Source organism: Passer domesticus, chromosome 1 (genome assembly GCF_036417665.1).
Source record: "Passer domesticus isolate bPasDom1 chromosome 1, bPasDom1.hap1, whole genome shotgun sequence".
In the NCBI taxonomy this organism is placed as follows: domain Eukaryota; kingdom Metazoa; phylum Chordata; class Aves; order Passeriformes; family Passeridae; genus Passer; species Passer domesticus.
This window is the reverse complement of record NC_087474.1, coordinates 778,520-804,392: the sequence shown is the minus strand read 5'-3', so window position 1 is coordinate 804,392 and position 25,873 is coordinate 778,520. Positions and strand designations below refer to the sequence as shown.

At 52.7% G+C, this 25,873-nt stretch overlaps 1 protein-coding gene across 8 annotated transcripts in view; it reads left to right on the top strand.

Annotated features, from left to right (window-relative positions):
• The window catches only part of MAP4 (microtubule associated protein 4), a 148,400-nt gene that overhangs the window by 109,071 nt on the left and 13,456 nt on the right, over positions 1-25,873 (top strand). For 2 of the 8 annotated variants that reach the window (XM_064410333.1, XM_064410258.1), the window contains exons 13-18: positions 15,147-15,247; positions 16,105-16,317; positions 18,195-18,372; positions 22,217-22,276; positions 22,748-23,067; positions 24,598-24,720. In XM_064410333.1, coding sequence (XP_064266403.1) covers positions 15,147-15,247; positions 16,105-16,317; positions 18,195-18,372; positions 22,217-22,276; positions 22,748-23,067; positions 24,598-24,720 — 995 coding nt within the window. Of the gene's footprint in view, positions 1-275; positions 2,170-15,146; positions 15,248-16,104; positions 16,318-18,194; positions 18,373-22,216; positions 22,277-22,747; positions 23,068-24,597; positions 24,721-25,873 lie in introns of those variants that run through there. The other 6 variants (XM_064410645.1, XM_064410498.1, XM_064410745.1 and 3 more) reach the window with 5 other exon arrangements.

Here is a 25,873-nt window from a genome sequence, read left to right as displayed (position 1 = left end):
ATGTTCATGTTCAAAAAAATATAATGAAAATGAATCTTGCTGCATTTGAGACTCCAGGACCTTTCCAAACACATCCCATCCCATCCCATCCTTTTCAGCTTTGTCCTCTTGCTTACGGGGCGATCCGGTTTGTGAATTGTGAAATCCTCATTACAGCAGGACTTGTGATCTCTGTTGACTCCAGAAGAATATATTAAAATTCACAGCAAACAAAGCCCTTGTGCTGAAAGGGCTCATTCTGCACTGTGCTCTTGGGGCTGGGCTGGGGGGGCCGTGCTTGGGTTCGGTTTGCAGGGAAATCGCTGACCTTGGCTCCTGCCTGTTCTTGGAATGCCTCATCAGCAGCAATTGATACCGATCAAAGCATCGATCACGGCAGAGCAAAAGAAGAGGCCAAAACTCCCCCAAACGTGTCGGGACCCCCCAAAAGCTGCTGACAGTAAAACCCTTCCCCTGAGCCGATTAAACCCACGGCAACCTCAGCCCGGGGCCGGGCGCTCTCCTTCCCCAAGCGAATTCCCGAGGATTCTCCACAAAAGGACGCAACCTGCCGCTTTCTTTCGAACTAGTGGCTGCCTGCAGTAAGCGAAGGCGACGGCGCAGGGGGTGGGGAGGACGGGGTTTGTCACGAACACCGGGGCCACGCCGTGTCGTCACGGCAGCGAGCCCGGCGCGCCGAGCGCTGCAGCGGAGCCGCCGCGATGTCCCTCTCCAACCAGCAGCCCGAGTACAGCCCGCTGGGCAAGGGCCAGAGCCCCGAGAGCTTCCCGGCCGCCTTCCGCCGCATGGAGTCCCCGAAAGACTTCGGCAAAACCGAGTTCGAGTGGCAGAGGACCGAGGGGAAGCTTAACGAGATTGGTTTGAGCGTGAACTCGGGGGGACCGATTAAGGACGGGCTCGTTAAGAACGCCGGTTTCACGGATGAGGACAAGCTCTGCTTCTTCGAGGGAAAACTGGACAAAGAGCTAAAAATAGCTCAGAAAGACAAAAGAGAATTTGAGGTGCCGGGCAAGAAATACCAGGCGGCTGCAGGTCACCTTGAGAGCTGGTCCCTGATTTCGGAAACCTTTCCTTCTGCTGAAGGCAACTTCGGGAACCCTAAAGCGACCGATTTCCGCGTGGGACAGGCAGGAGCCGAAAAAGCCGCTCCTGGGCTGGGTAAGAATGAAGCCATCACCGACCAGGAGAAAGCCGTGGGTAAGGCTGGGATGGAGACCAAGTGCCAGCCGGAGCCGAAGCTGCCCCATCTCTCCGTGCCGGAGAGCGATGCCGGCAAATACATGAAGGAGCAGGAAATCAGCGTCTGGAACCCCAATTTCCAGCCCGTGCTGCCCAACGACTCGGGGTCTAAAGAAGCGGCCGTGAAAAAAGATGGAGCCCCCGGCTATTGTGTCCTGGGGGTGCTGAACGAGAGCTACGGGCAGAGCGGGCTCTCCTGCCCCGCTCCCGCAGCCAAAGCGGCCCCGCCGACCACCACCGTGGAGCTGGCCCAGGACGAGTCCAAAAGCAGCGAGCCGAGCGAGAGCCCCGAGATGGAGGAGGAGGAGGAGATGGACGAGCAGCTGGGCTCTGAGGGCAGTTTGCTGGCCAGGGCTGCCCACCAGAGGAAGGCGATGAGGCGTGCGATGTCAGAGTGCTCTCACTTGTCGGTGCCCCTAACCCTTAACCTGGCCGATAAATACCCTGAGCCGGTGCTTAGAGAAGACGTCGCCACTGGGCTGCTCTCTCCTAGCAGCAGCCTGACCCAGAGCCGCAGCCCCACGATGAAGAGGTCGCTGACGGTGGCGGAGGAGCAGGCGGCCGCGGCGCCGCCGAGCCCCGGCCCCGGCGCGCAGCCCCCGGCCCCGGCGCGGGAGGAGCCGGCCGCCAAGAAGCGGGAGGAGTGCAACGGCAACAACTCCCTCAAGAAAGAGCTGGGCAGCCCGAGCGTGTTCCACAGCAAGCTGGAGCAGATCCCCGAGCTCGGCAGCCAGGACAAAGAGCGGCAGGAGGCGGCGGGCAAGAGGGACAAGGGGGACGGCGGCGATGGAGCGCCGGGGCTCGATGCTCCCAAAGGCAAAGGCGCCGAGCTGGAGCCCGGCAAAACGGCTCCTCCGGAGAGGAAAGAAACCGAGGTCAGCAATGTGCAGAGCTCTCCGGCTCCCAAGCAAGGAGATCTGCCACGTGATGGTATGTTAGTGATTTTTACCTCTCCGGGCAGGGAGCGGACAGGAGCTGGGAAGTGCCGAGTGACTTCAGAGGGTGCACCTGGGAGCAGGCAGAACAAAGGATGGGTCTGTGCAGATAGAAATGGAGGGGAAAAGGGGAAATTAATTGCCTGGCTGGTTGCTCAGCGCCTGGTGCAGCGGCAGCCGTGAATGGCTTGTCGGGATCCTAAACTTGAGCCATGGATTTTTAGGTCCGTGGCATCCACAGGGGTCCCCACCGGTCCCCCCTGGGTACCCTCCTGCCACACCTCCCCGGAGCAGAGGTACCCCAGATCACGAGCTGTATTGTGAGAGCAGGGTGACAGCAAAGTTAAACCCTTTCAGCCCCCGCCAAAAAAAATCTGCAGATTGTGCTTTTCCCGTAAGCTTCTGGCACTCGGTTTGAGGGGAGCACTAGAGTGATGGATGCAATGATTTATGGAGTTAAGCTCTTCCCGGTGCTGAAATTCAAAGTGGAATTTCCCTGTCACTTTCTGGAAGCTCTTTCCCAAACGCCCCGTTTGAATGGAGCCGTTCCCATTCCAAGGGTCAATAGCAGCTTGTTGTATTCTGTGGGGTTTGTTGTTTCAATGGTGCTGTGGTGTATGAGGTCACTCTTCCCGGATTTAAAATCTGTGAGAAGAGTAGTTAATCTTTGTTCTCCCGCCTGGAACAGCATCTCTGTGTCCCCCTTGCCAGCCCCAGCCAGCAATAAACCTGCTTTTTTCCCAGATTTTGGATGCGACAACGGTGTTTGTGCTTTGTCTGTCACCCGCATTAACGAGAGGAGAGAAAATGTGTCAGGGGATAAAGACAAAAGATGTACAAGAGAATTTTTGCATCCTTTTGTCGCCAGCTGGTTTGTCAGCCCCTGGGAGGGCTGATGTAAAATGGAAAGTGTCACGCTGTCGAGGGAGGGGAGGGTGAAACTCAGGTGTGCCGCTCCTCAGGTGGAGCCCCAAAACTCTTGGGGTGAGCTGAGCTCTCTGAGCGGGGCAGGGCAGTCCCCGAGGGGCTGGCTGTGCTCCCACAGCCGTGGGTTTGCTCTCCTGTGGCTTTGTGGTGTGTGAGTGACACCCCCTGGCCACTCAGGCATGGCCCTCCAGCCAGCAGTCACTCACCACTGCTGGGCCTAATGAGAGTTCTGCTTCCTCTGTTAATTCTCTAGATGCTTCAGGTCCCAATCTCATGTTTGGGCAGCTGTGGAACAAGGTTTGGGTGGTACAAACTCCCCTCTGTGATGTGCCACTGAACCCCAGGATCCCAGGATGGGCTGGGTTGGAGGCACCTCAAAGTGCCACCCCTGCCATGGCAGGGACACCTTCCCCTATCCCAGGTTGCTCCAAGTCCCATCCAGCCTGGCCTTGGACACTTCCAGGGATCCTGGGATGTTGAGGATGGGGAGATTTTTCCTTTCCATCCTCTCAGTATTCCCTGGTTCCTCACAGCTGGCTCGAGGGACAGATTTTAACAAGCTCGGGTGGCCCTGGCTCCTTGGAGCCTGAGCAGAGCTGTCAGCTCCTGGCAGGCAGGGGGGAGCCACTGGCTGCCCTGTGGGGGTCACAGGGAGCTCCTGGCTCGAGCCAAGGTTGGACAGGACACCTGGGATGGTCCCTTGGGCTCAGGTCAGACCCTCATGTTCCGTGCTCACCTGGGCTTGGATTTGTACTTAAACATGACAGGGTCATCAGTTGTCCTGGGAACTGAAACATGGCAGCAGTAAAGAGATATCGGCAGCAAATGTGGAGCAGAAAAACCCAAAAATGATGTATTTGTGCACACCTTTCATGTCAGAGATCTCGGGGTGAAGGGGCTTGCCATCACCTTTGATGTCACAGATTTTTGGGAGTTTGCTGACGTCTTTCATGCACCAGGGTTTTTGGGGTTTGATGACACCTTTCATGTCACAGTTTTAGGGGTTTGCTGACACTTTCCATGTCCCAGCTTTTTTGGGGTGATGGTGTTTGCTGACACTTTCCATGTCCCAGATTTTTTGGGGTGATGGTGTTTGCTGACACTTTCCATGTCCCAGCTTTTTTGGGGTGATGGTGTTTGCTGACACTTTCCATGTCCCAGATTTTTTGGGGTGATGGTGTTTGCTGACACTTTCCATGTCCCAGATTTTTTGGGGTGATGTTGTTTGGTGATACTTTCCATGTCCCAGTTTTTTTGGGGTGATGGTGTTTGGTGACACTTTCCACGTCCCAGTTTTTTGGGCTGGTGGGATTTGCTGACACCTGCCCTTGACACCAAGGTTTCACTACAAGACAAATCAGCAACAATTCATATTTCATATTTTGGGCAGCTGGGACCCCCAGTTTGGCTTGGCTGGTGAGTTCTGTCCAGCTCAAGGGGCAGCTGTTTGAAAGCCCAGCTCTGTGGGATCTTTAAATCAGACGAAACATTTAAAACCTCATCTGAAGTGGATTGACATGTTTTCCCCAGAGGGGCTGAGCATCAGTGATGGAAAGGTCACTGAGATGGGAGTGCTCCCAGTGTTCTGGCTGGGTTGTGTTTTGCAGATGGTTTATTCAGATTGCCAAGGGTTTTTTAGCATTTGGTTTAAAATTTGGCTCTTGCAATCTTTATTATGAAAGCTTGTTTGTGGTCCTTGCAATCACAGGTCTGGGTGAGCTGATACAGAGATAACTGAGCTGGCAGAGCTCTCACAGGCATCAGTATCATAGAATTTGAAAACTTATTTTCTACTCTTCGTAGTTTTTACTCTTTTAATCTCTGGGTTTATCCTTTTCTGGGAGCAAACAAAGCACTGCATGCAACTAAATGTTTTCTATATGTGCAGTTTAGAGGATTTTCAGAATGCAAGACAAACCAGGCAGGTATTCCTCAGATGTTCCTGAAAAGCTTTCCAACTTTCTGTGCTGAGGATTTTTCCCTCTCCCTTGTTAATCAGCAGAAAGGTGGTTATAGCAAAAATAACTGCCCAGCAGGCAGGGCTGGCTGGAAGGTGGAGCTGGTGCTGAACCCCTCCTGTGCTTTTCATTCACTCTCAGTTTCTGTCCTGAGATCCTGAGCAGCCTCCCTGCCTCATCTCACCTCACCTTGCAGCTCTCCATCCCCTCCCCAGGCAGAGTGCTCAGTGCATCCATTTGATCTGGCAGAAAGGGGCTTTTCCTGCTTTTTGTTAACCCCTCTCTTTTCCTGCCTGCTCTGTCTGTTCACACCTGGGGTAACAAATTCTGTCACTTGCACCTTTTATCAGCCTAAAAAGAATTGTGCAGCCTGATCCAAATCACTTGTATGATATCTCCACTTAAAGCAGACTTCCTTAGTTCTTCCCACCCAGGGTTATGGGATTTTTTGCTAAATATCTGCTCCTCTTGTGTTCTTTTAATAGAAACAATTAGTAGAATTGTACATAAAACTTTTCTTCCTTGCAGACAGGTGGGTGTTGGTGTGATCACAGGATCCCAGGGTGGTTTGATTGGAAGGGACCTTAAAGCCCATCTGGTGATAGCACATTTAGTTTAATTTCAGTTTAATTTCCTTTCAAAAACTGCCCCCAAGGCACTCCCTCTCCAGCCCCTCACATGCCCAGGGTGGGTATTTTCAGCCAGGAGATGCTGGCTGCAGATTAGTCCTGATCAGAGCTGAGCCCCAGGACCTGCCCAGCTCCCTCAGGAACCAAATCTCCCTGGACAAGGGGCCCTGCTGTTCCCAGCACTGAGGACAGGTTTGACACCCGAGTGTTGTGTGATTTATTGGCATTTATTTGTACCCAGTGTCACCTCCAGCAGCGTGATGTCTGTCAGCACTGCCTGCACCTTCTGCCTTCTCTCCCTTCCTGGGCATCTCCCTGAAATGTTTCCTGCTCTGGAACACCAGGAATTGCAGGCTGGGTCTGTCACATCCAACATCAGCTCATTTTGCAGCAGGAAACCATCCTGGGTTTCCATCTCATGTTTTTTATACTCCATAAAGTCCAGCCTAACTTCCAATCTCCTGAAGGATTATTTTTCAGCAGAACACTGTGGTTTAGATGACTACAGAATCCAGAACTGCCAGCAACAGAGGGTGTGAGAGCCCTGGCCTGAGGTTTGCACTGATTTAAGTTAGTGCTGGGGTTGGGAATGTCAGCCTAGTAAAAAAACCAACACTGCAGTGGTGGTGTGGGGGCACAGGGAATGGTGTTTGTAACAGGGGAGGAAGGACAGAGGGACTGCAGCTGCTCTGTGCCTGCTTGGCACTGGGGGATGCTGGGGAACCTCCCTGGAATTCAGTGGATCAGTAGTGACACCTTTGTGCTTGAGTGTTCCAAGGCAGGACTGTCTTTATTTTACATTTGGAACAGTGTGGGACAGTTTTATACCTTCAGACACTGAACAGCCTTTGGGCAAAGGAGGAACAGGACACAGGGAATGGTTCCACTGCCAGAGGGCAGGGATGGATGGGAGATTGGGAAGGGATTCCTGGCTGGGAGGGTGGGGAAAGAATTCCCAGAGCAGCTGTGGCTGCCCCTGGATCCCTGGCAGTGCCCCAGGCCAGGCTGGATGGGGCTGGGAGCAGCCTGGGACAGTGGGAGGTGTCCCTGCCATGGCAGGGGTGGCACTGGGTGTTCTTTAAGGTCCCTCCCAACCCAAATAAGTCTGGGAATCTCTGAATTCCATGAAAATACCTTGTGAATCCCCTTGTCCCCTGGCTCAAGCACTGCCCAAGCTCAGGTGGCCACCTGGAGATTCTCTGAGGTTCCACCAACATTCAGAGCAGCTTCAGGGCCAGCCTGAAACTGGAATTTGGGCCCTGTTTCTTGCCTGCTCCTCACTGCATGTCCTGCCTAAGGCAGCTGCAGTTCAGGAGTGGTTTTGCTGCTGGGTCACTGTGATGGGAGCTGTTACTCAGAGCAGCCTCATAATTCCAGTTTGTGCCCTCTTGGATAAACGTGGGAGGCACTTCAGGTTGTTCTGATTTGGGATTTCCCTTGCTGGGCTACAAATAGTCTTAACAGTCCTGGAGCCTTAGGTTTACAAATGCAGGCAAAGAGGACATCTGATTTATTCTCAGTTCTTGATAACGAGGGAAAATGTAAATATTGACTGAGTTGCATTTGTTGCCAAATAAAATGCTGAGCCCTCTGCACTTGGGTCAAGCAGGAGATGTTGATTCTGCCTTTTCCAAGGAGGAGGAAGCAGCTCAGGGCTGTATTTCTGTTCAAACCAAGATTTGTTGTACTTGTAGATACTTTTCTGAAGAGCCTTAGACAAAAAGGCTTTATTTGAGGCTGGGTTTTGGGATGCAGCTGCTCCTTTGGGGTGCTGAGGGATGAGGAGGGAGCTGAGGGATGAGGAAGGAGCTGAGGGATGAGGAGGGAGCTGAGGGATGAGGAGGGAGCTGAGGGATGAGGAAGGAGCTGAGGGATGAGGAAGGAGCTGAGGGATGAGGAGGGAGCTGAGGGATGAGGAAGGAGCTGAGGGATGAGGAGGGAGCTGAGGGATGAGGAGGGAGCTGAGGGATGAGGAAGGAGCTGAAGGATGAGGAAGGAGCTGAGGGATGAGGAGGGAGCTGGTGCCTCTCTCTGGTTCCACATGAGCAGGTTTTGTTCCAGGGCTTGTTTACATTCAAGAGGGAGAGTAAAGACAAGGATGGTCATTGCCTTATTGCTTAATCTATTTCTCTTAATGGATTTTCAGCTGATGACTCTAATCCCGATGAGAATTATGGAGCTGTTTCATTGAATGATGTTTTAGTTGAGCTTAGCCTGCTAAATATCCCTGGCTGGGGATCTGGGGATGATGCCTGGCCTGGTTCACGTTGGGCTGCAGCTGTGGGCAGGGCAGGTGACACAGGGACTGCCACAGAGCCAGAGGGACAGCTGGGGGGACAGCACTGGGGGATACAGCCCCAAACATCCATGGAAATCTGTATGAGAGGGAAAAGGAATCATAGAAAAATGTGGAATAAGCTGAGCTGGGAGGGACCCACAGGATCATTGATCACAGACACCCCAAAATCCCAGCCTGGATCCCTGGGAGTGCTGTCCAAACTCTCCTGGGGCTCTGGCAGGGTTGGGAATGTTCCCATTCCCTGGGGAGCCTGGGCAGGGCCCAGCACCCTCTGGGTGGGACACGAGGAGCCACAGTCCCAAAAAGCAGGATGGGGTTGCAGATCCAGCCTTTGCCTGCCATGGGCCAGGAACCAGGAACACTTCAGGCCTTTTGAGAGGAGCCCAAGACAGCTTCTACCAGGGTCTTCTTTTGGCATGGAGATGGATTTTTGGGAATGCTTGCTCTTTCCTAAGCTGCTGGTTGGTGTTGAGCTGCTCACAGCATTGCTCCTGAGCTCTGTGATTTATAAACCAGTGCAGTAACAGGGTTTAACTTCAAAAACATCCTCCTGGCTGCATTTCTGTCAGGGCTGTTGCCTCATTTTACTTCTTCAGGGAATACAAACAGCAAAGCTTTTCAGCTTTTGTGCCTGTTTGGGTTTTTCACACGGAGTTGCAGCTTTTGTGAGAGCTGTTACTCAAAACTGAAGGTTTGTGTTTGCTCCCTCCTGGCTCAGCTCAGCACCACCTCACACCAGCTGGGACTCTGCGCTGGATCTGGAGGGTGGAGGTGCCATAAGGAAGCTTCTGTGTGGCTTTCCTCCAGCACAGGGACTTGTGGGAATCCAAAAAGAGAGAGAACAAAAGAAAAAAAAACTCTGTCGATTCATAAATCCTGGTGTTTGAAAGAGAGAAAGGTCAGGTGAAGATAAATGGAATAAATTCCTTGTTGTGAGGGTGGGGAGGTGCCCGGAGCAGCTGGGGCTGCCCCTGGATCCCTGGCAGTGCCCAGGCCAGGCTGGACAGGGATCCAGGATCAGCCTGGGACAGTGGGAGGTGTCCCTGCCGTGGCAGGGGGTTGATGATCTTTGGGGTGTCTCCATCCCAAACCATCCTGGCATTCCATGATGCCATGTGCTTGCCTTTGTGTCTCCCTGCACACCTGGTCCCCCTGGAATGAGAGCTGTGATAAATAACTCATCCTGGGGGAGCTGACACAGGCAGTGGCCAAAGGAGACTCCTGAGCCTGGAGGAGGGAACGTGGGGAGGGAGGAGGTTGTGGTTGTGTCTGAGAAGTCATCAGTGGCAGGGGAGCTGTGAAACACAGGAGACAGTTCTGCCTTTCCAGGAGAGGAATATGGGTCAGCAAACGAAAATAACAGCAGCAGCTGAAAGCAAACCATGCTGGGTGACTGGTGAGAGATTTCAGCAGAGCTGTAAAACAGCTTCTGCCAGGAATTTGGGAACTGTGAGATTTTAGCTTTTTTTTTTTTTTTTTTTTTGTACCAGGAGGGTGATCAGATATAGGAGCAGAAGCTCCCAGCTGTGGAATCCCCATTGCTGGAGGTGCTCAGAGTAAGGCTGAACAGCCCCTGGGCAGTCAGGTGTAGCTGGAGGGGGGATTGGGGTAAGTGAGCTCCCCTCACCCCCTCCAGCCTGCCTTGTCCTGTTCCTCCAAGGCTGCCTGTGCTCAGAGGCTGTTGGACAGGCAGGTGCTTCCAGACTGCAGTTCACAGGATGGGCACAGATGTGTTCTCCAGGAGTGGATGGGATGGGTTTTTTTCCTCCTTCTGGTTAAGAATTCTATTTCTAGTTACCCATAGCCAGGATTTGGCTTCAGGAATCCCTTGGAGGAATTGTGGGCATGGTGGGCACCCCCTCTGGAGGAGTTGTGGGCATGGTGGGCACCCCCTCTGCAGCTGGGACAGGAGTCACTTAGGCTGGACTGGTTTAACCCTGGCCCAAAGCCTTGTGCAAGCAGAGGGGGCTGTTCCAGGCCCATCCAGGTGTGTCCCTCCCTTGGATGGAGACTTTGGAGCCTCTTTGGGCTCCTCCAGCAGGGTTTCCTGCTCAGTGTCCCCGTGTCACCTGAGGGGTGTCCCTGCAGCTGGAGCTGAGGCCACAGGGGTCCAGGATGGCATTCAGTTTAATTCTTCCCCCTGCCATGGCAGGGACACCTCCCAGTGTCCCAGGCTGTTCCCAGCCCTGTCCAGCCTGGCCTTGGGCACTGCCAGGGATCCAGGGGCAGTCCCACTACTCTGGGCACCTGTGCCAGGGCCTGCCCACCCTCCCAGGGGCAATTCATTCCCAGTATCCCATCCATCCCTGCCTCTGGCAGTGGAAACCATTCCCACTTCCTCCCCAAAGGGCTCTCCAGCCCTGGCACAGCTGCCCAGGCAGGGCTGCAGTCCCTGCCTTGGAGGGGGTTAAAAGCCCAGTGGATGTGGCCCTGGGGGACATGGGGCAGTGCTGGGGACAGTTGGACTCTGGTCTGAGAGGCTTTTCCAGCCTCAGCAATCCCTTGGTTGACTTGCAGGATGTGCTCAGGGGCTCCTGGGGATGTTCTGCTGAGCTGCTGGGCAGGAACCCTTGGAGAGAAACTCAGTGTCCAAACTGAGCTTGGGCAAGTTTTAGGGAAATTAGGGACAGACTGCTCTATCTTGAGCTTGGGGACACCTTTGGCCTTCGCACAGCTGATAAAGGAGCTGATCTACTCTCTGTTCTTTGGGGGAAAAGGCTCTGAAAGCCATTGCCTCACCTTTGGCCGTGTTCTGCCAGGCTTTGTCTCTTCCAAAGGTTCCTCAGCTGGGGGAGGAGCCACCAGGAGAGGGGCAGTGAGCAGAGAAGGCAGTTTGAGGATAAAACACACTCAGAGTCTCCTCAGGCCCCAGTTCCCATTCCAGGTGGCTGCCACAGCCCCCAGGTGGGGCTGATGTCCCTGCAGAGCTGTCCCTGCCCCGTGTGTGTCACCAGCCCAGGCTGGCTCTCCTCATTACTATTTATTCTGAAAAATCACCACTGCTGATTTATTCTGAGTCCTGTTCCCTCTGACTCCAGTTCTATCCAAACCCCACTTGGTGTTGTCCACTGGGTCCTTCGTCCAGCCATGGCAAGTACCAGGATTCTGGAGACAAATTTATCTTAAAATCAGCCTTTTTAACTTGTTGGCTTTAGTGGGGCTCTGCCAGACATGGGTTTGGTGCTTTGGGCTCTGTGGGTGGTTATGGCTGAGTGTGCCACAGCTCAGGGTTGGGTTGGCCAACCTCACACAGGATTCATTTCTTGATAGGAATCATGACAGGAAAAATGATAGGCATCATTTCTTGATAGGAATCATGATAGGAAAAGTGATAGGCATCATTTCTTGATAGGAATCAAGATAGGAAAAGTGATAGGATCCATTTCTTGGTAGGAATCATGATAGGAAAAATTATAGGATCCATTTCTTGATAGGAATCATGATAGGAAAAGTGGTAGGAATCATTTCTTGGTAGGAATCATGATAGGAAAAGTGGTAGGAATCATTTCTTGATAGGAATCATAATAGGAAAAACGATAGGAATCATTTCTTGATAGGAGTCATGATAGGAAAAGTGATGGGCATCATTTCTTGATAGGAATCATAATAGGAAAAATGGTAGGAATCATTTCTTGATAGGAATCATGATAGGAAAAGTGGTAGGAATAATTTCTTGATAGGAAAAGTGGTAGGAATCATTTCTTGATAGGAATCATGATAGGAAAAGTGGTAGGAATCATTTCTTGGTAGGAATCATGATAGGAAAAGTGGTAGGAATCATTTCTTGAAAGGAATCATGATAGGAAAAGTGATAGGCATCATTTTTTGATAGGAATCATGATAGGAAGCATGGTAGGAATCATTTCTTGCAGTGCTGCTCTTGGAAACTGTTGGGACATCCCAAAAATTGTGATTTTCCCCGTTAGGAACAGGAGTGGTGAGGGCTGAGGATGAGGATGGAGGCCCTGCCACCAGTGTGGAGAGCAGCTGCTGCTGGCAGGGCTGTGCCTGGGGGGATCCATGGAGGATGGCAGATGGGAATGTCCTTCCCTGTCTCCTTGAAGCCCCTTTCCCTTGGGAGTGCTTCCCTGCTGCTGCTGACTCAGCCAGAGCACGGAGCCAGCTCAGGGCACAGCAGCTCCAACAAAATGCCTCCCAAACCTCTTCCAGGGGCTTCTGGCTGTGCTTGGGGGAGCAAGCAAACTGAAAAGTCTCCTAAATAATTCTTGCAGCCTAATGAACAAATTTGATTAAGGTTTGGCAGCTTTTCCTCATATTTGCCTGTAACTAGGAAATGGTCCCAGTTCTGTGCTCTGAGAACACCCTCGTAATTAAACCATGAATGAGAGCAAATGTCCTGATGAGAACAGGACAAATGAATGTTAAACCCCAAACCTCTCCTCCTGTAATCCCTGGGGGATGGGGCAGGGTTGTGTGTCCTGGAATGTCAGAGTCTCTGAGAGATGGAGCCTGAGTTATGGCCCCTCAAGCAGGCAGGGTCTCTACCCAGTTCCCCTGAATTTTAATAATAATAATAATAGTAATAATAGTAATAGTAATAATAATGATGAAAGCATGGAATTGTTTAGTTTGGAGGGACCTTAAAGCCCATCCAGTGCCACCCCTGCCATGGCAGGGACACCTCCCACTGTCCCAGGGTGTTCCCAGCCCTGTCCAGCCTGGCCTGGGCACTGCCAGGGATCCAGGGGCAGCCACAGCTGCTCTGGAGTTCTATTCTAGGCCCTCACCACACAATTCCTTCCCAAGATCCCATCCATCCCTGCCCTGTGGCAGTGGGAAGCCATTCCCTGTGTCCTGTCCTGGTTTTTATTCACCTTTTATTAAGCAACATGAAATAACATGAAATTCTTGTCGCCATTGGTTCAGAAACATGGAAGCTGCTGGAGTTCAGATCCTGAATTTTTGGGTGTTGCAGGATTTGAGGAGCACTCCCTGATCCTGGGAATTCTTGTTATGGGTGCTGCAACCCCTCATCAGCCAGAGGTTTAATGTTGGTGCTGAATTAGCTGAAATAATTAATGACAGCAGCTTTTCCCAGCTGGAAGTCACCTTGATGTGGGGGATATTTGAGACTGGTAGGATTCCAAAGGAAGCAGGGAAGCAGAGAGAAGGGAATGGGCAGGAGTTGTTTTTCAGGAGAGGGAACTGCTGACAACTGCTGCTGCTGGCATTGCTGGGGATGGAACTGACAGGTGAAACCAGGAGGAGAGAAAGGATTGTTGAAATGAATCAGGTGGAGAGGAGCCAGTACAGATCAGCTGCAATACAAACAGGGTTTCCAGGTGAACAGACACAATTCCTGAGCGTTTTGCATTAAAGCAGGTGTTCAGCCTCTGCATTTTGCTGGTTTTCCTTCACAATTCTCTTTCATGTGCCCAAGATGCTCAGCCCAGTGCTGCAAAGCTGGAATGCCAGATGGGTAGGAAGGGGTTAAACCAATTCAGGGGGGGAAAAGGCTTATCCTGAGCTTACCCTGGAGTCAGAACGTAAAAAAAACAACCCCATACTCTGGTGGGAGGGAGGCACGGGGTGATTTTATTTTCCTGGCCATCCTGTGAGACACCCCTGTCAAGTCTGACGAGCAGGAAAACAGGGAATAGAAACTAATTTCCAAAAGATGTGGAGAACAGGCTGTTTACTGCTGGAATCCTTACCCTGGCCTTGTCACAATCTGCTGCAGGGTTATAAAAAGCAGCGTCCAACACGGATGAGGCTGGATTTGAATCCCCAGATGACAGGGGAGATGCAGGAATTTCTGCTGGGCTCTTGGCACAGCATCCTGGCAGGATCCAGCCCGGGGCAGGGTGGATGTGCAGCTGCACCCTGGGGAAGGAGAGCTTGGAAGGGATTTGTAAGGAAGCTGCTGCTTGGCTGCCGTGGGATTTCAGGGATTTGGGGAGAAAACGTGGGGAAACTGCTCCTAAATGAATGATTTGTTGGGTTGGAGGGCAGTGCTGGTGCTGGTTTGTGTTCTGGGGTCTCAGAGGACACAAGGAGGGGGTGCTGCTCTCCTGCCCCTCAGGAGCAGCCTGGGTGTGTGCCCTGTCCCCAGCCAGTGTCACAGCCCGGGTGACAATGGCCAGAAGGAACAATCACTGGGAAATCTGGCACTTCTTGGAGCTGGCCCTGAGCTCTGTGCTGTAACACAGCTCCAGTGAGGGGCCAGTGTGCTCCTGTCTGCCAGAATGGGATCTCCATGTCCCTGCTCTCGTGGGAGCCTTGGGATGGCTTGGATGGAAGGAGGCATTGAGGACCAAGCAGTGCCACCCTGCCATGGCAGGGACACCTCCCACTGTCCCAGGCTGCTCCAAGCCCTGTCCTTGGGCACTGCCAGGGATCCAGGGGCAGCCCCAGCTGCTCTGGGCACCTGTGCCAGGGCCTCACAGGGAAGAATTTCCTCTTAATAAACAATCAAAGTGTACCTTCCTTCAGCCAAAGCCATTCCCTGTGTCCTGTCCCTCCATCCTTGTCCCCAGTCCCTCTGCAGCTCTCCTGGAGCCCCTTCAGGCCCTGCCAGGGCTCTGAGCTCTCCCTGGAGCTTCTCCTCTCCAGGGGAGCATTCCCAGCTCTCCCAGCCTGGCTCCAGCCCTGCAGCAGCTCCAGGGCCTGGAAGTGGCACCTGTGCCCTGTGTGACCTTTCCTGTTGCTCCCTCTGGCTGCTGGAGCCCTCCCTGCTCACTGAGGCCCCAGCTGTGGATGTGGGCAGAAGGAAGGCTGGGCAGGAGCAGCTGTAACAACAGGGACAGCTGGGAACAGAACCCCACTCCAGGATGAGTGTAAAACCTGGAAGAGGTCAGGACTTCACCATGAACGTTCCAACAATTTCCTGTAACAACTTAAAAGATGAGATTTGCTATTTAAAGTAAACCACAGGTTTCCTTCATCTGCTGTCTGGCTTTTCCCACTGGGATAATGTGAGAATTTGGAATCTATCAGCCCCTGGATGAACCTGTCCTGTTGCAGGGAAAATCTTTCTTCCTGCAGCTATTCTGGGGTTTAGGGACTTTTCCACTAACACCAACCTGTGCTGTGTCAGTTCTGTCTCCTGCTGCTGCTGTGTGGAATAACAGTAAACTAAAAAACATATCTTTAAAAAAAAAATAAGCCTAAACTTACAAATGTCCCTTCCTTCCCCCAGCCAAGGCAGAGGAGGCCAAGGCAGCCGAGGCCGTGAGTGGGAACGACATCACAGCTCCTCCCAACAAGGAGCTGCCCCCCAGCCCCGAGAAGAAGAGCAAGGTAGGAGCTGTTCCCTGCTGCCATCTCTGCTTCCAGGGCGTTCACTTCCAGCTTTTCTGCTTCCTCAGCTGTGCCAGTTCTGTTTTCTGAGCTGCCCCTGGGAGCCCTGTCCCTGCAGCAAACCCAAGGGCCCAGCCCATGGCAAACCTGGATCAAAGTGTGGAAACTTCATCCCAGTGAATTCCCTGGCTGGAGCAGCGTTTGTAGCAGTAGTAAACATGTAGTAAACACGTAGTAAACGTGTAGCACCCCCTGTGCTCAGCCATACTCTGTGAGTTGCTGGTTTCTGTGCACGCAGAGCCCCTCTGGCTCTGGAGCTGTGCTCTCAGAGCTCCCAAGAGTCCCCCAGTGTCCCCAGCAGGGCTGGGGGGGCCGGGGGCTCTGTCCCCTCGAGGCCCTGCCCGTGTGACCACGGGAGCTGATCCCAGGGGATTTGGAGCTCTCAATCCCTGCGTGCCCATAATTGCAAAGCCACGGCCTGTGGATTGCACGTAGCCCTGGATGCCAGGAGCACCCAATTACTAATCCAGCTTTACCAGCCATTCCTTCTGTTGCCTTCCATGCTGCTGAAATAAATCCTGTTGGTTTGGAATTGAATGGCAGAACCCCCCCCACCCCACAGCCCCAGAGGCTGCTGCATTGTGGTCTTTGTTGCACTCAGAAAACAGAAAGCTTATTATTATTATTATTATTATTATTATTATTATTATTATTATTATTACTATTATTATTATTAGTTTCCTTTAAGATACCACTTTTCTGTTGTTGCAGCTCACTGTTTTGGTTTACAATGCGCTGTTTTTTGTTGTATTTCTTTGGTTTTACCCCGGATTTTGCTTTTTGGCCCAACCCTAAAGCCTGCTGCATCCTCCTCCACTGCCAAGGCGGCGGCAGCGAGAGCCAAGCCCTCGGCCAGCAGCAGCCCCAAGCGGCCCAGCTCGGCCGCCCCGGGCACAAACAAAAAGCCCACGAGCCCCAGTGCAGCTCCTGCTCCAGGCACCACCTCCAAACGCCCCGGCACCAGCAGCACCCGTCCCTCCACCCTCACTCCAAAAGAGACTAAACCAAAGGTAAGAACTGCCTGGGCAGGGCAGAGCTCCTGTGCTAGGTGGGATCACTCCGTGTGCTGGGAGCTGCAGGGTGCTGGGAGCAGCTTCCCAGGGATGGCATCGTGTGCCTGGCACTGAGCTGTGTGACCACGGGGGAGAATTAAACCTGAGTGTGGTGCTGAGATGGCCCTGATGAGCTGCCGTGAGTCAGGGATGCCAGGCTGGGTTGGGTTGGGAGGGACCTTAAAGCCCATCCCATCATCCCATCATCCCATCCCATCCCATCCCATCCCATCCCATCCCATCCCATCCCATCCCATCCCATCCCATCATCCCATCCCATCCCATCCCATCCCATCCCATCCCATCCCATCCATCCCATCCCATCCCATCCCATCCCATTATCCCATCCCATCCCATTATCCCATCCCATCCCATTATCTCATCCCATCCCATCCCATTATCCCATCCCATCCCATCCCATCCCATCCCATTATCCCTTCCCATCCCATTATCCCATCCCATCCCATCCCATCCCATCATCCCATCCATCCCATCCCATCCCATCCCGTCCCGTCCCATCCCATCCCATCCCATCCCATCCCATCCCATCCCATCCCATTATCCCATCCCATCCCATCATCCCATCCCATCCCATTATCCCATCCCATCCCACCCCTGCCATGGCAGGGACACCTCCCACTGTCCCAGGGTGATCCAAGCCCTGTCCAGCCTGGCCTGGGCACTGCCAGGGATCCAGGGGCAGCCCCAGCTGCTCTGGGAATTCCATCCCAGTCCCTCCCCACCTCCCAGCCAGGAATTCCTTCTGTGTACAGCTCCTAAATCCAGACAAGAACATGGGAAATCTGACTGGAGACATTTGATATGAATATTGAAGAAAAACAAATCCATGTGAACACTCCTCATTTTCCCACCAGTTGTCATTTTATGATGTGGGATCACTGCAGAACTGCCCAGAAAGGACTGATAACACTTACAAAACTCTGGAGGTTTGTAACTCCCCAAAGGAGAGGATTCATGGACAGTGTTGCATCTTCCAGATAAGCAGGGAATGCCCATGTGTTAGGAATGGGAGGTGTCCCTTGAATGATCCCTGTGTTAAATTGTGATCTTACAGAGTAGGGGAATTCAGGTTAAAAAGGGAACATCAAAATCTATTTCAGAAGCTTTCATTGATGGCTCAACACCACCACTCCTGCTGTATTAAGCTCAAATTAATGCATTTGAGTGTCTTTTATAAGTAACTAAAAATAACAGAAGGCAAATGAAAGGCCAGGTGTAAAACTGCACTTTTCTCTGAGCTGGCAGCTTTGGTTTAGTTCAAGTTTTTGTATCTTTTTGCTAAAATAATATTTATTTCCATGCATTAATTCAGTATTTTCATACCTCAGAGATCAGGCAGTTGACAAACAAGTGCCTGACCAGGGACAGCAGGAAAGAGTTTTCCCAGTGAGGGATGAGCCATGGACACCCGATTCTCCTGTCCCCACTGTTTAAACAAATTGCAGCTTAGGGAGCACTGCTGCTCCTGGAGGGTGGGAATCCTTCCCAGGAGCATTCCTGGTGTTCTGCTGGTTCCATTTTATCCAGAAATCAAAACCTCCTTCCCAGCTGGAGAGGCCCCACACACCAAAGCTGAGCCAGCCCCGGCTGGGAGCTGCTCCTGCGCAGGGTCCGTGCTCCGTGTCCTGCCCTCCACACCACCACTTCTGCACGTCTCAATTATATTTTAATTGCATTACAACCTTCCAGCAGTGCCAGGCTTCATTAAGTGCTGAGGAATTCCAGCAATTCCCGTTCCTTTCAGCCTCTCCTGGCGCTGAGTGGGGTTTGCCGGTGCTGTTGTGGCCGCTCTGACGCCGCCCGCTCCGTTTCAGGTCGCGGATGCGAAGCCCGCGGAGAAGAGAACCTCCCTGTCCAAGCCTGCCTCCTCCACGGCTCCCAAAACCCCTTCCAGGAGCTCCTCTGCTGCTCCCCGGACCACGGCGCCGTCGCCGGTGACGGCAGCGGCCGCTGCCAAAACCACGGCGGCCACTCCTCCCAAGAGGCCGACCTGTGAGTGCTCCCTCCTTCCTTCCCGGGGGATAACCTGGCACCGGGGGCTCTGCACAGCTCCTGGCAGGAGGGGACAGCTGGGGGAGCAGGGACAGCAGGAGAGGGAACGGCCTCGGGCTGGGCAGGGCAGCCTCAGGTGGATACTGGGATTATTCCTCCTGGGAAAGGCCCTGGCACAGCTGGTGAGTCCCCACCTCTGGGAGTGTTCACAGGCCACTCCATCACGGCCTGGGTTCTGACAGTAGCTCAAGTGTTCTTCTCTCCAGGGCTTCCTCTTCCAAATTCCCTTCAGGGCCAACCTCCATCAGCTCTGTGTGATCTTCTCAAGTGATCTTCTCTCCAGGGCTTCCTCTTCCAAATTCCCTTCAGGGCCAACCTCATCAGCTCTGTGTGATCTTCTCAAGTGTTCTTCTCTCCAGGGCTTCCTCTTCCAAATTCCCTTCAGGGCCAACCTCATCAGCTCTGTGTGATCTTCTCAAGTGTTCTTCTCTCCAGGGCTTCCTCTTCCAAATTCTCTTCAGGGCCAACCTCCATCAGCTCTGTGTGATCCAGGGTTAATGCAATTACTGGACACACTTGATTTAAGAGTGGGCATTCTACTCCCTCTGTATTTTGCCATAGGAACAGAATAAACACTAAATAAAAGCTCAGGAAAGCAAATCTTTGAAACACCTGAACTGGTGTGTGAAATCCAAAAGGGTTGAGCAGAAGTGGAGGGGAAGAATTTGGAGCTGAAATCACATCAGCTTAATTCAAAAATTGTGTCCCACTCGTACTGCTGCTAAAGAGGGAACTTGCCATGAGTTCCACAGGAAACCTGAGCAGTGTTTTAAATAAACTAACACTGTTCACACTCCTTTTAATGGAGCTTGAGAGATTTAACATCAGATAAGATTATAGTCAAGTCTTCTCAAGTCTTTTCAAATGACTGGGCCTCTGTGGCAAAATTTGTCAATGAAAGTGTAAAATGACACAGACCAGTTTGAATCCCAAAGCATGGATTCATATCCCAGCTTTCCCAAAAGAATTGTCATGTTTTAGCTGTGCTGGATGGAGTTGGCCTGATGGACATCCCAGACTTTATGCTGTGGGGGAAAATCAGAAAATCCAATTAATCAAGTGTAGAGAAGGTGTTGCACGTTCCAAGAGCCACATATCCTGTTTGACAAACTCATTTTGTGAGTGAAACTCATTTTGTGTGGTCTTGGAGGCAAACAGGAGCCCGGGAATGCAGGGTCTGTTCTAATGAGTTGTGCTCATTGCTGCTGCCCAAAGTGAGCCACAAACAAAGCAGTGTTTGCTGCTGCCCTCTGAAAGGAGATGGAGGCAGCCATGCAGAGCTGCAGGGAGCTGTTCCAGGAGGCAGGAGGGGCAGGGCAAGGGGCTGTGGCACCAGGAACCTGGTGGGACCCTGCCAGAGCACAGGCCCTGGGTGAGGGAGGATGAGGTCAGCTGGAGGGACTCCATGGGGAGGCTGAGAAATCTGGATCTGGAAAGGCACAGGGAAGGCAGGAATGGGAAGAGCAGGGGCTCCTGTTGTGGGTGAGGTGGGAGCAGGGGTGGGACAGAGGGTGGAAGGTGCCCTGGGGTCTCAAGGGAACCACGGAGAGTCCAGTGCTCAGGGTTGGGTTGGGTTGGGTTGGGTTTCATTGGGTTTGGTTTGGTTGGGTTTGGTTTGGTTGGGTTTGGTTGGGTTTGGTTTGGTTTGGTTGGGTTGGGTTTGGTTTGGTTGGGTTTGGTTTGGTTTTATTTGGTTTGGTTTGGTTGGGTTGGGTTGGGTTGGGTTGGGTTGGGTTGGGTTGGGTTGGGTTTGGTGTGGTTTGGTTTGGGTGAGATGTGGCTGGGGACACCTGGAGCTCTTGGGGTCACAGCTCTGATCAGCTCCTTTAGAGGAGGGGACAGCTCCAGGGAACAGGGACAGGAGGAGAGGGAACAGCCTCAGGCTGGGCCAGGGCAGGCTCAGCGTGGATTTTGGGAATGTTCCTCATGGAAAGGGTGGTCAGGCCTGGGAATGGGCTGAGCAGGGCAGTGGTGGAGTCCCCATCCCCAGAGAGATTTCAGAGCCACGGGGATGTGGCACTGGGGGACATGGTCAGTGGTGGGGAACAGCTGTACTGGATGGTCTGGCAGGGCTTTTCCAGCCGTGGTGATTCCATGGATTTAGTTTCTCACAACACAGTGTTGACCCAGAGAATAAGTTTGGGGTGGAGATGGTGTTTGTGGCTGAAGATGCTCTTTCAGGACAGCTGCTGGTGCTTTTCTCGTGCCAGGCACTCAGTACCATCAAGTTTCAGTCATTGTCTCACATGAAATGTCTCTGTAAAGGCCAGTTTGACATTATATAGTTCCACTTTTGCAGGTATTTTCAGGTCAGTCATTTTTTCTAATAAAGGAGACCCATGGGTTATGTGGGGCTTGATATTTTGATTTTTAATTTTATTTCTTCATAGTTTTTGCCCCGTTCCCTGTGGAAATGACTCTAATGTTTGTACACAACCACGCTCAGCCCTTCAGATCAGGCACAGATCAAAGTCTGTCACACAGACCCTTGTCCCAGGGGCTCTGTCTGGCTTTTCAGCACCTCACCTTTGTACAAACACAAGTGTTCAGCATTTGGCTCCCCCCGACCCCAGCAGAGAAACCATCTCTGTATATTAATGTAACATAATGTTCCTCTGCCTTTTACACAGACCTAAGGCTGTTCTGTCCGTGCAGTTTCCCCAATTAAAGTTGTGGTCTCGAGGAATGAAATTAGGTTGGTTTGCCAGCCCCTTGTTTGAAGTGTTTGCTATTAATTATGTATCCATCCTTTAGGCCTTATTAAATTATCCAAATGGGTTTCACCTCATTAGCTGGAATCTTATCTGGGGTGTTTAATTGAATGCTTTTAGCAAAGTCAGGGTGGAATGATCCAGACTAACTTGGCCTGTAGTTATCTGCCTCTTCCCCTTGGTCTTTTTGGTATTGATATCCCATAAAGGACCCTGACAGCTGCTGGAGTGTATCTAAAAATCTGAGACTTAATGGGAATTAAATATTAAAAAATGAGGGTTTTCATAATTTCTAACTTGGGTCTTTTCCATTTATTATTTCTTTCCAATGTTGCCTTCCTTTGGCTGTTGAAATTAAGCAGATTTTACCCAAACGTGCTCATCACTAATAGTAAAAACCCTACCATTTCATGATCAAAGATTCCATAAAATAAAGTCCCGTTTCTGTTTTTCAGTCTGTGGGTTTTGCCTTGATCAGTCTGGTGTTTGGTTTTCTCCTGCCTGGAGAAGTGTGGCTGCATCCCTGGTTTAGAGTGTCCTCTGTGCAGTGTAATCAGGTCATGATCGTTGGGCTTTGCCCAAAGGCAGCTCAGTTTAGGGATTGATTTTTGGGTTTATACAATTAAAATAGGAGCCAAAATATGTGCAATAACTCCTGTGCAAGAAAATTGGCACAGGGCAGGACTGGTCTGGCAGTGAGAGCAAGGTTGGGCAAGGACAAATGCGGGGCTGCTTTTGATGCTTTGCAAAGAAAGGAAATGTTCTGGGGTGGGTTTTTTCGCTTGATTGGGGTTTTTTTTTTAAGAAATTAAGATGTGGCAGAATTAAAATACTCCTGGTGAGTGCTGTCAGATTCAGGAAGTTAATGTGAGGAGGAACAAAATGCAGGTGTGTGGTGTCACCAAGCGAGGATCCCTTGACATGGATTGGTGCTTTGGCTGCCAAAAACAAGGGGGTTCTGGTGGCAGCAGGAGCTGCCCAGGCAGGTGCTCACACAGAGCAGTCAGTCCTGGGCTGCTTCCAGGCTGGAAGGCTGCAGGGATCTCCCCTGACCGCTGTGTTTGTGTTGGCAGCCATCAAGACAGACACGAAGCCGGCAGATGCCAAGAAACCCCCTGCAAAGTCTCCCTCAGGTAACTGCTCCCTTCCCTCCTCACCTGGGCTCAGGGAAGTCCATCTGGGAACACCCTGCAAGGCCAACGAGCCCACCTGTCCCCAGCACTGCCAAGGCCACCCCTGACCCTGTCCCCAGTGCCACATCCACATGGGTGTCACATCCCTCCAGCCGTGGGGATTCCGTGCCCTGGGCAGCCCTTTCCAGGAAGGGATATTCCCAATATCCACCTGAACCTCTCCTGGCACAGCCTGAGGCTGTTTCCTCAATCTGAATCAAATCCCCTTTGTCTGGGGCTGGGGTCATTAAGGGGTCCCTGTACATCTCGGGGGACAGGGGTGTCCCAGGCCGGGCTGGATGGGACATGGAGCACCTGGGACAGGGGAGGTGTCCCTGCCATGGCAGGGCTGGGACAAGCTGATCTTTGAGTGCTGGGCTTGTGTGACCAAGGCAATTCCTGTACCCGAGCCTCACCCCTGCCATCCCCCAGCAGATTCCAGCCGCCCCAAGAGCGCTCCCGGCAGCGTCCCCAAGAGCAGCGCCACCACTCCTTCCACCACGGCCTCCAGCGTGCCCGCCGCGGCCACCAGCCGGCCCAAGCCCAAAGGCACGGCCCCCAAAGCCGCCGCGGCCTCCACGGTGTCGGCAGACGCCAAGAAAGCGCCGGGCAAGGCCGTGGGCAGCAGAGGCAGCGCCGCAGCCGCGCCGCGAGCGCCGCGCCCGGCCAGCGCCGCCGGGCCCGACCTGCGCAACGTGCGCTCCAAGATCGGCTCCACGGACAACATCAAGCACCAGCCCGGCGGGGGAAAGGTGAGCCCTGCTCTGCCCCGCTGCGCCGGGCTCTGCTGGGCTGGTGGCTGTGTCCTCACTGCTTCTCGCTGGGTCCTGCTGGGGCAGAGCGCGGCATCCACCCCAGCCCCGGGCCTGGCACACAAACCCTGTGCCACCTCAGTCCTGTCCATAGCCCAGCCCTTTGCCCTTAAGGAGCGGTACAGAAGGTGGAATAGTGCACTAGGGTGAGGGAAATGTGGGTTGCACAGCTCCTTCCCCATGCCCAGCTCATCAGGCCCGAAGCTGAGTCTTTTGGGACCCCTCATGGTGGGCATGAGGAGAGGGTAGTGCTGGACAACCATCAGCAGAGATGAAACCTGGGGTTCTCACTGCCTTTTAATGCCCTTAGGTGGCACTTCCACCGTCAGCACGTCCCATGGAAGGGACAGAGGTGGATCCACCTGCAGCCCGTGGCCGTGCAGACCCAGAGCCCTGCTTAGCTGTTGTGTAAGCCCAGCCTTGGCCTGGCCACGTGTGCCAGCAGCAGCCAGAGGGCTCTGACTCCCCCCCAGTGGGACACAGATCTTTCCATTCTCTTTGCTGCAGCTCTGTGGTGCTGAATAACCCGGCCCAGAACTTTAATCTGCTGCCAAGGGAGCACGTTCCATGCTGGGAGAGCTTTAATCTGCTCTCAGGCACATTAAAGTCAAGGGCACTCCTGGCTGGGTGGTGTGTGTCCCAGACAGCATCGATACAGCATGGATTTATCCTCAGAGTCAGCAGTCTCCTGGCTCTGCAGCAGCTCAGGGGACTTTCATTTGCATTTAATTGCACTGCCCTCGATTTTCTAAATATTTTCATGGAGTTATTAAATCCTAACAATTGCCTTGTTAAGCAAATTGTCCTTTTTGTAGGCTTATTTACACTGAGCTGTTTTTAGAGTCTGAGAATTGTTGTAGTGTTGGGTTTTTTTTGTTCACTGGTCTTCAGGTTAGTGAAATACAAGATTTATGCTGAGCCACCCCCAAAAATGCAGGTCCTGCTGCACTTCCCTGCATCTAAACTAGCAAAACAATGGATATCCTCGGGTAGTTGCTAAATTTTTATGAAACCTGTAAATTTTCCTTTGGTTTTCTGCTCAGCCGGACCCTCTGGGTGCACCTGCCTTTTGGTAGATAAAAACTGAAGGAGCTGCTGAGCTCCAAGGCTGAGGGCAGTGTGCTGGGTGGGAATCTGAGCTGGGAGCTCGGGGTGTGTGTCCAGCAGAGCCCTCAGAGCCCCAGACCAGCCCTGGGTGTCCTCACCTCCCAGACCTCCTCCACGTGAAGGAGCTGCTCTGCTCTTGGGCTCCCCAGGGATTTGGTTGGGTTTTTTTTGGCAGGATCATTGTCCTGGGGTGGCCTGGATCCCGAGGAAGGGCACCAGGAGCTTTTTGAGAAGTGACTCCTTGCTCTGTGCCCTTGGTGTCACCTCTCCTGGGCACGCAAGGAGTTGTGTCCAGCCGTGTTCCCTGCTCCTGCCCACATTTATGCTTGTGCTGGTTGAAATCATCCCTTTGTCTCCATCCAGGGGAAGGTAGAGAAAAGGCCAGAGTCAGCCGCCGCCGCGCCCAGCTCTGAGCCCAGCGCGGGCACTAAAGTGGCTCCCAAAGTGGCAGCAAAAGAGGGGGTCCCCAAACAGCCCAATGGGAAAGTGAGTTTGCTTTCACACTTTTCTCTGGGGGAGATGAAGGAAAACGTTTCCATTTTGAGTCACTGTCCCTCCTCTCCAGCTGTCCTGCTCTCTCCTGTCAGTGGCACTGTTCCTTGCACAGACACTTCCCCTTCTCTCCCGTGCACCCTGAGATGTTCCCAGGGAAATTCCTGCAGGGAAGGGCCTTCTCCACTCCTGCTGGAGAGCTTTCCAGAGCAGAGTCCTCCTCTTTCACCTCCAGGTTAATACAGAGTAACTTGGAGTCAGAGGTTTCCCTTAAACCAGTTCTTCACACACAGAACCAGTTGGTAACGAGGCAGAGAGGTTGATTCACAGCTGCTTCATTTGGGACTGCACAATATGTAGGAATTCACATCTTTCCTGCAATATTCCCAGCCCAGTAGTACCAAAACTCTGTAACTCCAAGCCTTAAGCCATCACCACTGCATGGGTTACTCCAAAGTGCAAGTGGATGGCTCGAGGTGGGAGTGCCACAGTTTAATTCCAGTATTACCAGGCAGGAATGGTCAGGAATGAGCAGGATTTGTACCTGTAGGGAGTCAGTGAGGCACCCCACACTCCGTGGCACAGGTGTGTTCTCAGAGCTGCTGTTCTGAGTGCAGCCTTTCAGAGCTGCCCAGGCGAGAGCTGGGTGATCCCTGCTCCAGGCTTTCACCTCTGTAGGAGCCAGGATCCAGCTGGGGCTGCTTGTGCTGTGGTAAATAACTCAGCTCCAGACCAAGCCTGTGTTGTAACTAACCTCTGTGAACACTGGTGTCTAACCCAGTTACTGCTCACCTAAACCACTCCTCTTGCCTTAAAAATCACACACTCACTGAGGCTGGAGAAGCCCAGTGGGATCACGGAGTCCACCCATGCCCAGCACTGCCAAGCCACCACCAGCCACCTTCTCCCAGCCTTCATCTGAGTCAGTGTGAGGGAGAAACCATTTCGTTAACCTGAGACTCAGCTGAGCTCATTCCACTGCAGGTCGTTCCACCTTCAGCAGAAGAATGTTTCTCACACCCAGTGTGCTGCCCAGGGCTTTGGAGGGGCATTGCCCAGGGCTGGATTCAGTCCAGTGTGGGCATGGAGCAGCTCACAGCGTGCTGGCCGTGGTGGCTCTGGGGGCTGGCTGTCCCTGGAAACCTCC